The sequence below is a fragment of the Corvus kubaryi genome, unplaced genomic scaffold, assembly GCF_017639235.1.
Source record: "Corvus kubaryi isolate FWS band 111438036 unplaced genomic scaffold, C.kubaryi_AGA036_p1.0 36564, whole genome shotgun sequence".
Taxonomy (NCBI): domain Eukaryota; kingdom Metazoa; phylum Chordata; class Aves; order Passeriformes; family Corvidae; genus Corvus; species Corvus kubaryi.
Window position 1 is genome coordinate 1 of NW_024580891.1, and position 10,331 is coordinate 10,331.

At 67.0% G+C, this 10,331-nt stretch overlaps 1 protein-coding gene across 1 annotated transcript; it reads left to right on the top strand.

Annotated features, from left to right (window-relative positions):
• Positions 1–16: 16 nt before the first annotated feature.
• Positions 17–10,325, top strand: USP43 (ubiquitin specific peptidase 43; the record flags this gene model as incomplete). The annotated part of the gene is made up of 14 exons (XM_042019960.1): positions 17–325; positions 1,439–1,579; positions 3,967–4,067; positions 5,336–5,428; positions 5,653–5,788; positions 5,863–5,986; positions 6,932–7,094; positions 7,180–7,291; positions 8,043–8,146; positions 8,528–8,605; positions 8,681–8,810; positions 8,974–9,322; positions 9,549–9,689; positions 10,050–10,325. Coding segments are annotated over 14 exons (2,257 nt in total), but the record flags the coding sequence as incomplete, so codon positions are not given.
• Between the last annotated feature and the right edge of the window lie 6 nt (positions 10,326–10,331).

The following is a 10,331-nucleotide window of genomic DNA, read 5'->3' on the forward strand; positions in this document are numbered from 1 at the left end:
CGAGGGCGGGTTCCGGGGGGAGTCGCGGCGGCGGCTCGGCGGGGCGACCCCGGCCCCGGCGGCGGGGGGCGGTGCGGGGGGCGATGCGGGAGCGGGCGGCGGGGAGCGGCCGCCGGGCGCGCAGGGGCTGCGGAACCACGGCAACACCTGCTTCATGAACGCCGTGGTGCAGTGCCTGAGCAACACGGCGCCGCTGGCCGAGCGCCTGGCGCTGGGCCGGTACCGCGCCCGCGGCGCCCGCGGCGAGGTCACGCACCGGCTGGCGGCCCTGGTCCGCGCGCTCTGGACCCGCGACTACACCCCGCAGCTCTCCGCGGAGTTCAAGGTACCGAGCGGCCCCGCCCCGCGGCCCCCGCGCGGCCCCGGCTGACCCCGGCCCCCAGCGGCATCCTCGGCTCGCAGCGGCACAGCCGGCACGCAGCACCCACCACCCGGCACACCCGGCTCGCAGCTCCCTCCAGCTCCCCCGGAACCCGCTGACACCCTTCCCAGCTCGCAGCACCCACCAGCATCTCCTGCTCCTAGCATCCCCCTACTCTTACCACCCTTCCCAGCTCCCACCAGCATCCCCCCACTCCCCACATGCCCTAGTGCCAGCACTCACCAGCAGCCCCCGCTCACATCACCCAATCCCCTGCCTCATCCTCCCCATGGACCCTGCCCTGCCAGACATCCCCAGCCCTGCTGCTGTCACCTCCCTCTGGCCTGGTTTCTGTCACCTGAGCTCCAGCGGGTGGGTGAGTTCCCAGCGCTGGCCATGCCACAGAGCCCTGAGGGGTGAGCAAGTGCTGGCTGTGACCGTAGGTAAGGCAGGATATTGTCCCGGGAGCCCAATTCAGTGGCCTCAGGCTCTGTCACTGAGCGTGTGTCACACCTCTGCCAGGCACACACCAGCGTGCTGGGGCCTGAGCTTGGCTGGGGACAAGGACAGGGCGTCACGGGCAGCACAGCATGTCCAGCCTGGCATCGTAGCTCCCCACGCTCAGGGACACGTGTCCCCTGTCCGAGTGACATTTCCTCGGGGAGCCGGTGCGGCCAATAAACTGCTGCTGCTGCCATTGAACTTTGCAAAGTGCCCGGGGCAGCTCCCGGGAAGCCGAGCCCTGCCCTGGGATGGGTTACATTGAGTTGATGCCATCGGAGTGCACGGGGCAGGTGGGACCTGTGGGTCCCCGTGGCTGAACTTGCCCATCTGGACTTGGTTGTGGTGTGCCCTGTGTTCCCTCTTGGCCTCATCCCGGCCGCTGGAAGCTGGGACACCACAGAGCCTCTGTCTCAGCTGCGTGTGCTTGGTGTCCCCACTGCTCTGCTGGCCCCGGGGTGGCCACGATGTCCCTGCAGAGGCAGGACGAGAGCAGAGGCTGTTGCAGGGATGGGTTTGGGGTGGGTGCTGAGGAAGAACCCGTTCATCAGCGCCCGCCGCGCCCGTGTCTTGCAGAACATCGTCTCCAAGCACAGCTCGCAGTTCCGGGGCAACGCTCAGCACGACGCGCTCGAGTTCCTGCTCTGGCTGCTGGACCGAATGCACGAGGACCTGGGCGCCGCCTCCCCCGCCCAGCAGAGCCGCGGCCCCCCGCAGGTGGGTGGCCCCCGCAGGTGGGTGGCCCCGCGGGGTGGCCGCACGCCCTGGCTCGCGGGGAGGCGTTCGGGCCAGGTCTGGGAGCAGGGACACCGGGATGCGCTGCGAGGCGGTGGGATGGAGTTGGCCCCGCCCCGGTGGGGATGGGGATGCCGTGGTTTGGTCGGTGCGCGGGTGAAAGGATGGTGGGAGCCGAGTGCTGCGGGGCTGGGCAGGGGGTGGAGTGCTGGGAGAGTGAGGGCTGTCGGCAGGAGCCCATCCAGCCGAGCATCCCGGCTCTGGGGGGCATCCTGGTCCTTGGTGAGGAGGAGACGCAGCCCCCCCGTCCCTCCCTGCCTCCAGCTAAGCTCGCTGTAATTACAGCTCGGCGGCTTTGCTGTTGGCAAAATGAGTAATTAAGTCTTCTTCAATCCATCTGCTCTCAGGCATTGCCCTGGCCCCGGCCCTCCCTGCCTCCTCCTGCCTCCTCCTGCCTCCTCCTGCCTCCTCCTGCCCGCTCCCTCCCCGCTCCTTCCCCGCTCCCTCCCCGCCCGCTGCTGCCCGCCGGGCGCTGCCTGTTGCAGGGGATGGATTTGAGCTGTTGGCATTTGGCTCGTGGGCTCAGCCCGGCTGTTTGCTGTCCCCTCTTTAGTGGTGACACCCGGCTCAGCACTGTGCTGTCCCCGTTCTGTGTGCTGTCCCACTCTGATGATGCTCCTGGTCAAGCCCGTGCCAAGGCTCAGGGACTGGGCAGCTCAGGTGTGGGAAGCAGAAAAGGAGGAGGCTGGAGCTGGGCAGGAGGGGTGGGAATTCCCTCCTGGCTGCGGGATGGGTGCCCACGAGGTGCTTGCTGTGGCACCCAATGGGCTGTGGGGCCACCAAAGTGGGGACCGAGACTTGGCTGCCAGGAGGGCTTGAGAAGGAAGCATCCCCTTGGATTTTTGGGGAATTTTGGGGGCCCTATAGGGCACAGATACCATCCAGGTCCCCTCTCAGCCACACCAGATGGACCCCAGTGCCAGGCAGACCGTAAGGACACGTCAGGCTCAGCAGGACCTGGTGCCAGCAGATGGCATTGAGGAAAATCCACCTCCCGGCCAAAATCCTCAGTGATTTTCAATCTTACTCATCGAGACACCAGAAACTCACTGTCTCACCTCAAAACAGCTCACTGACACTCCTTTCTGCAGCATCTCTTCTGCCATCAGGCTCCAGGGGTGAAGCTCCTGTCCCCAGCATGGGCACGGGGGCTCGTGGCAGGTCCCAGGGCAGCGGGCAGGCAGGGAGATGTCCCCTAACCGGGCAGGTTTGGCTGTGTCACACAGTCACATCCCAGTGTCCCTGTTCCCAAAGGACTGGAGCAGGAGACCTGGCTGCTCTTGGGGTCCCTGGGGCACATCTCACCTGTCAGCGAGGCACCGTGCCAGGGCCGGGCTGTGGGGCTGGCTGCCTCGGCTGGGCTCACTGTGCCGGGTGCTGTGCCCGGGTTTGCCGGGTGCTATGCCCGGATTCGATGTGCAGGTGCCGCGCTGGGAGCTGCGCTGGGGCTCGGGGCAGCGGGAGCTGTGCCCGGGCCTGCTGCCGGTGCAGATGCTGGGGGAACACGCAGGGACACGGCCGGGTCTGGGCACCACCTGCCCGGGAGGGCACCGCGCTGGCCGGGGCTGTTCACACCTCCTGGGCGCGGTGAATTCGCACCCAGCCGTGTTTCCCTGGGGCGGGGACACGCACAGGAATGTGCACGTCCGCTCCGGGAGCTCATCCCAGACACACGGACACACAGACACACACATGGACACACGGACTCCTGCTCCCTGCAGTGTCCCACCATCTCACCCACCCACGCTCAGCTCCGGTGCCGATGGATGTTTGCTTGGCACAGTGGGAGCCAGGGTGAGGTGGGCACCCGCCTGCCGGGGCTGTTGACCCAGGATGCGCCCGTGGGCACTGGGGCTCCTCGGGGGGACGTGGGGGGGACCAGCTTCCCCCCACCGGGATGCTGCCATGGCCACTGAGCCGCCTCACCCAGGATCCCCTCCTGGAGCATTTCTCCAGGCTTGAATGCATTCCCAGCTCCTGTTCCTTGGTGTCCCGGAGCTCTGGACACTGGGGCTGCCTTGGAGGGGGTCTCACCACTGCAGACCCTTCATTAACCCTTCGTGCCCCAGGCTGGCTGGGGAATGGGTTATAGCCCAAAGGTTCCCCTGGAGAAGGTGTGTGGGCAGACTGGAGGCACAGCAGTGCCAGGCAGGCATGTGCCAGGGGCTCTTTGGCATCACCTTCAGCCCATGCTCATGCCATGGGGACACCAAAGCTGGGCTTGGCTCACTAGGACGTGTCCCTGGCCCACTGAAGGACACGTCCCTCACCTGGTCACCTCACTCACCACTTGTCTCTTGCCCCTACAGCCTGGCAAGGATGGGAGCAGCGGTGCCAGCAGGTCCCCCCCAGGCACCCAGCACCCCCGTGGGCAGAGCTTTGTGCAGAGCCACTTCCAGGCCCAGTATAGGTGAGTGGGGGGATGGATCCTGCCCGGCAGAGGCTTTGCCCTTCTGTGAGCCCTGCGTGGGCACTGTGAGCCTTCACTCCTTCCTCTACAAGCACTTCAGAGTGTCCAAGGCCAGGGTGGACAGGGCTTGGAGTGGTCTGGTCCAGTGGCAGTGTCCCTGCCATGGCAGGGGCGCTGGACAGGGTGGTCTTTGAAGGTCCCTCACAACCCAAACCACCTGTGGTTCTGTCACAGGGCGCGGGACTGTCCCAGCAGTCCAGCACGAGGGTGCCCCTGTTTGGGACACCCCACATATTCATCTGGCTGGGACTCATGGGACGCTCAGGCCACCCTGTTCCCAAGCCATGGCACTGCAGGCAGCAGGGGATGCATCTGGCATCACAAGCCCTCCCTCCTCTCTCAATCCCTCACCCTATATATGAAAAAAGGCACTTTAATTATCCCTGTTCCATGTGCCAGAGCCGTCTCTGTGCTAAAGGATTTATTAATTTGTGTGACTGCTTCCCAGGGAGCTCAGTGGCTCTTCAAGGTGACAAATAACAAGGACTCAGGATTTTGTCTTGGATTTTAATTTATTTTTTCCATTTTTTGTTGCCCAAGAGGGCGGGGGGGGGGGGGGGGAAGAAATTTAAACCCCCCCAGAATTAAGAAGAATCAGCAGCAGGTGGCTGTTGGTGCCAGGTTGGGCAGGGGACCAGCAGTGCCTGCCCAGGGCCACCCTGGGGTCACTCACAGGCAGATATCCTCCTGCCGTCCTTCTCTGCTCCTCCTGCAGGCCAGCCATGGCCCTGCTGCTCAGGGGGGTCCTGTTCCCCCCCAGCACCCCGGGGCGTTGTCCCTGCTTAACCCCACCCAGGCGGGCTGGGGTCACCTCAAAACCTCCAGGAGCTGCCTCAGGCTCTGCCAGCCCTTGGGAGGGGGAGCAGGACTTGGGAGAGTTTGGAGGCCACCATGAGGAATGAGAGTGGGAGATTCCCAGTCCTGAGATTTCACTCCGGCTTCCCCGGCACTGCGGGAGGCCCTGTTTGGGCTCAGAGTGAACAGACCCTCGGGCTGGGCAGGCAGGGACAGGCAGGAACAGCCGGGGGGGGCCCACTCTGCCAGGAGGTCGTGCAGATCCCGTGGGATGCTGTGGGATGCAGTACCCAGGGAGTGGTACCCAGGATGTGGCACCCGGGATGCTGCACCAGTGCCAAGGCGCTGCAGCCCCAGGATGGGCACTCGGGGGGCCGTGCCCGCTCCGATGACGCTCCCCATCCGTTTCCCAGGTCCTCCCTGACGTGTTCTCACTGCCTGAAGCAGAGCAACACCTTCGACCCCTTCCTGTGCATCTCCCTGCCCATCCCGCTGCGCCAGACCAGGTGAGCCCCACATCCACCCCCGGCGGGACGGCAGCTCCAACCAGAGCAATCTACGTATTTTGGGGTAAATAATGAACACGGGAGGTGGCGGCAGCACTGGGGACAGGCGACAGCCGCAGGAGCTGTGTCCATCAGGTGTTTGCCATCCCGGGGCTGCCGCGCCGGCACACGGATCCACCGGCGGTGCCTCCCGCGGCTGAGCGGTGTCCCCGTGCTGTCCCCAGGGCTCTGAACGTCACGCTGGTGCTGCAGTGCGAGCGCTGGCGCTTCGTGCGGGTGGGCCTGGCCGTGCCGCTGCTGGGCACCGTGGCCGACCTGCGGGAGATGGTGGCGCGGGAGGGCCGCATCCCCCCGGAGCAGGTAACGGCGGCACGGCGGGCGGGGAACGCGGGAGGCGCCCGCGGGATGCTGAGGGTGCCGGGGATGTCCCGCAGGTGATCCTGGCCGAGGTGTCCCCGCGGGGCTTCCTGCGCTCGCTCTCCGACCCCGAAGCGCTGGGGGCGGCCGGGGAGGCCGGGCCCGTCTACGCCTTCCAGCCGCCCCCCGCCCGCCGCGCAGGTACCGCCCCCGCCCGCGCTGATTGGCTGCGGCTGCCAGCCCGCCCGCGCTGATTGGCTGCGGCTGCCAGCCCGCCCGCGCTGATTGGCTGCGAGCGCCTGGGCTGCGCTGGGATTGGTGCTGGGCGGGGGAGAGGGAACGGCCCCGGGATTGGCGCAAGGCCGTGGATCCCTCACTGGGATTGGCGGGAGGCAGTGGATCCCTCGCTGTGATTGGTGGAAGGCAGTGGATCCCTCACTGGGATTGGCGGGAAGCAGTGGATCCCTCGCTGTGATTGGTGGAATCCAGTGGATCCCTCACGATGGTTGGCGGGAGGCAGTGGGTCCCTCACTGGGATTGGCGGGAGGCAGTAGATCCCTTGCTGTGATTGGTGGAAGGCAGTGGATCCCTCACTGGGATTGGCGCAAGGCCGTGGATCCCTCACTGGGATTGGTGGGAGGCAGTGGATTCCTCACAATGGTTGGCGGGAGGCAGTGGATCCCTCACTGGGATTGGCGGGAAGCAGTGAATCCCTCACTGGGATTGGCGGGAGGCAGTAGATCCTTCACTGTGATTGGTGGAAGGCAGTGGATCCCTCACTGGGATTGGCGGGAGGCAGTAGATCCCTCGCTGTGATTGGTGGAAGGCAGTGGATTCCTCACGATGGTTGGTGGAAGGCAGTGGATTCCTCACGATGGTTGGCAGGAGGCAGTGGATCCCTCACTGGGATTGGTGGAAGGCAGTGGATCCCTCACTGGGATTGGCGGGAAGCAGTGAATCCCTCACTGGGATTGGCGGGAGGCAGTAGATCCTTCACTGTGATTGGTGGAAGGCAGTGGATCCCTCACTGGGATTGGTGGGAGCAGGCGTGCTGCCCTGTGATTGGTGGGAAGGGTGCTGGTGGGCAGAGCCACGGCACTAATTAACCCAGTGCTAATGAGAGCCTCTCATTTTCCCACCCCGCAGGGTGTCCCCGCAGCCTCCCCACGTCCCCCTCGGTGCCGCGGCCGGAGGGGCCGCGCCTGCTGCCCAGCACTGCGCGCTCCTCCGACTGCCTGCACCGCGTGCCCGGCGGCCGCATCCTGCTGCTGCTCTGCAACACGGTGGGCACGGGGCCGCAGCTAGCCAGGTACCTGTCACCTGCCTGTCACCCTGCCCTGCCCACTCACCGCCCGTGTGACACCCAGCCACGTGTCCCCGCTGCCTGTCCCCAGGTTTGGGCCACCGCTGGTGCTGCGGGAGGAGCGCGGCGTCTCCTGGGAGCAGCTCCAGCAGAGCATTCTGGCCCAGATGAGGGGGGTTCTGCGGGGAGAGGTGCGGCCACAGGTGAGCTCAGGGAACAATCCTGTCCTCTCCCAGTGCACACGCAGCTGCTGGCATCTGCTGAGACCATGGTCATGGTGGGGATGGAGCTGTGGGTGGCCATGATGGAGATTTGGGTGGCTGTGGGGTCTCCATGGGTGGCCATGCTGCAGCTGTGCGTGCCTGTGGCAGCACCATCACAGGCTGTGGTGACACTATGGGTGACCATGGTAGAGCTGTGCTTGGCTGCAGGGATACCAGGGGTGTCACCGTGGGTGGCTGTGGTGGCCCTAGGAGTGGTTGTGCTGTGGACACTGGTGGCTGGTGGTCACTGTGGGTGCCTTGCTGTACCTGTGGGTTGCTGTGGTGTCCCCTGGGGGTTGTCTTTGTGGTCACTACAGGTGGCCAGTGGTGTCACCACGTGTGGCTACAGCATCACCATGGGTGGCCCCAGTGCCACCCAGCCTCCATGGCAGGGCCACCCCAGCCCAGCTGCCCTCCCCAGCCCCCAGGTGCCACCATCCTACAGGCGCTGGTGTCCCTGTGCTGCCCCTTTGCCCTCCAGCTGCAGCACAGCCATGGGGACAGGTCATCTCCCAGCCCCACATACCTGTCCCCACAGGTGTCCCCTGCCAGCCCAGCCATGGGGACCAAAGCCATCAGATTTGTGGGGCTTATTTTGCCCCGTGTCCCAAAGCTGGGCTCACCCAGGTGCTGCTGCAGGGCAGGGGGTCCCTGTCCCCCAGTGGCCCCACAGTCCCCTCTCCCCTCACAGGGCACAGGAGCCCTTTTCCGGATCCGCCTGGCCGGGGGCGCGGCCCCCTGCACCTACCTGTCCCCTCAGGATCCCCGTCCTCTCTGCCACCCTGCCATCGACAGGTAAGGGGCTGCAGGGACAGGACTGTCCCCAGGACGTCCCCTCAATCCCTAGGGGTGGCCAGTGGCATCACCATGAGTGGGCACAGTGTCCCTGTTGGTGGTCGTGGTGTCCCTGTGTGTGGCTGTCACCATGGGTGGCCAAAGGTGTTCCTGTGGCTGGCCAGTGTCAGTATGGGTGGCCAGTGGTGACACCACGGATAGCCACAGTGGTGGTCTCCTTGCTCCCCCAGCACTGGGGCCCCAGCACTCCCCCCGGCGTCCCCACTGTGGGTGGTGTATGGGGAGGTGGTGGCTGTCCCTGCCTGCCACCACGGGCTGGCAAGGAGGTGTCCCCACGGGGACAGGGGGTTTTGGGGGTGTCTCACCCTGTGCTCCCCTCAGGGCCCTGCAGCTGAGCGGGGCCGGGGGCCCTCCCCACGTGAAGCTGACGGTGGAGTGGGACATGAGCACCAAAGAGCGGTGAGTCCCCTGTGCCCGGGCTGGGGGGACACCCCGGCACTCGGGTCACCCTCCCTGGTGACGCGTCCCCCCCAGGCTGTTCGGCAGCCTCCAGGAGGAGGTGGTGCAGGATGCGGAGAGCGTGTGGCGGCAGCAGCAGGCGCACGGGCAGCAGCACAGCTGCACTTTGGATGAATGCTTCCAGCTCTACACCAAGGAGGAGCAGGTACGGGCACCCCCGGGCACTGCCCACCCTGGCACAGCCCCCGCCATGGGGGACCCAGCCCTCCCCTGGCACAGCGGCTGTTGGTGCTTCCGGTGCTGGGGGTGGCTGTGGAGGTGGCAGGGGGCGGACAGGGACGAAGGTGGCCATGACATGGTGTCCCCAGCTGGCTCCGGACGATGCCTGGCGCTGCCCGCACTGCAAGGTGCCCCAGCAGGGCACGGTGAAGCTCAGCCTGTGGACGCTGCCCGACATCCTCATCATCCACCTGAAGCGCTTCCGGCAGGTGGCCGAGCAGCGGCACAAGCTGACCACGCTGGTGAGGTTCCCGCTGCGGGGGCTGGACATGGCCCCGCACGTGGCACAGCGGGGCCAGCCCGGGGGGCAGCTCCTGGGGCACTGGGCACCCTGGCAGCCCCCCCTGCGCCTGCCCCCGGGCTGCCCCCGCGACCACCTGTACGACCTGTACGCGGTCTGCAACCACCACGGCAGCATGCAGGGCGGCCACTACACCGGTGAGAGGGGACACTGGGGACAGGGGGTGCCGTGGGGGTGCCGGGGGCTGGGGCATGGGGCATACACTGCGCTGTGCCACGGGGCGAGGCGCGGCGTGCAAGGGCATCTCAAGGGCTGTGCTGTGGGGCACAGCGTGGGGTTTAGGGGTGTGGCTGGGGTGCTGCGGGGAATGGCAGAGGAAGAGACAGACCCCCGTCGCCCCTCACCCCCACCCCTCGTCCCCAGCGTTCTGCTGCAACGCCCTGGACGGGCGCTGGTACAGCTACGACGACAGCCGGGTGGAGGGGGTGCGTGAGGCCGAGGTGAGCACCCGCAGCGCCTACATCCTGTTCTACCAGCGCCGCCACGCCGCCGGCCCCGGCACGGGTGAGCCCCAAGTCCCTGCACACCCTGACTCGAGTGAGCCCCAAATCCCTGCCCAGAGCACCCCAACACTGCCCCTGGCTCGCGGGGCACAGCCGTGTGGTCACACCCCCCTGCAGTTGTGCACACAGCCCTACGTGTGACCCACACCTGTGCGCACGCCTGCCCGTGACCCCTGCACAGATGTGCACACAGACCTGCCGCCCCATCCCTGCGGGTGTGCTCACCCCTTACATGTACGTGCGTGTGCACACCCCCGACCCGCCCGTGCGCAACCCCGGCCCATCGTCCCCGCTCCCCGCTCTGGGACCCGGCGGGACCCCCCGATCGCTGCCCCCGGCCCACGGCCGCCGCTGCCCGCAGGCTCCGCCGCCGCCGCGGGGCACTGGCTGTTCCGCCTGGCCGCCTCCGAGCCCCGCGCCGACCCCCGCAGCGACCCCGACCCCTCGGGCTCCGCCGCCGCCCCGGAGAACGGTGAGGCTCAGGATGCTCGGCCCCCGGTGCCCCCCGCGCCCCCCGCCCGCCCTGACCGTGCTTCCCCCGCAGGCGGGTTCGAGGCGCGGCCCGCGGTGCGGGGGCTGCAGGGGCTGCAGGGTCGCAGCCTCAGCGTCCGGACCGCCCCCGCCGGTCCCCCGGGGCAGGGAG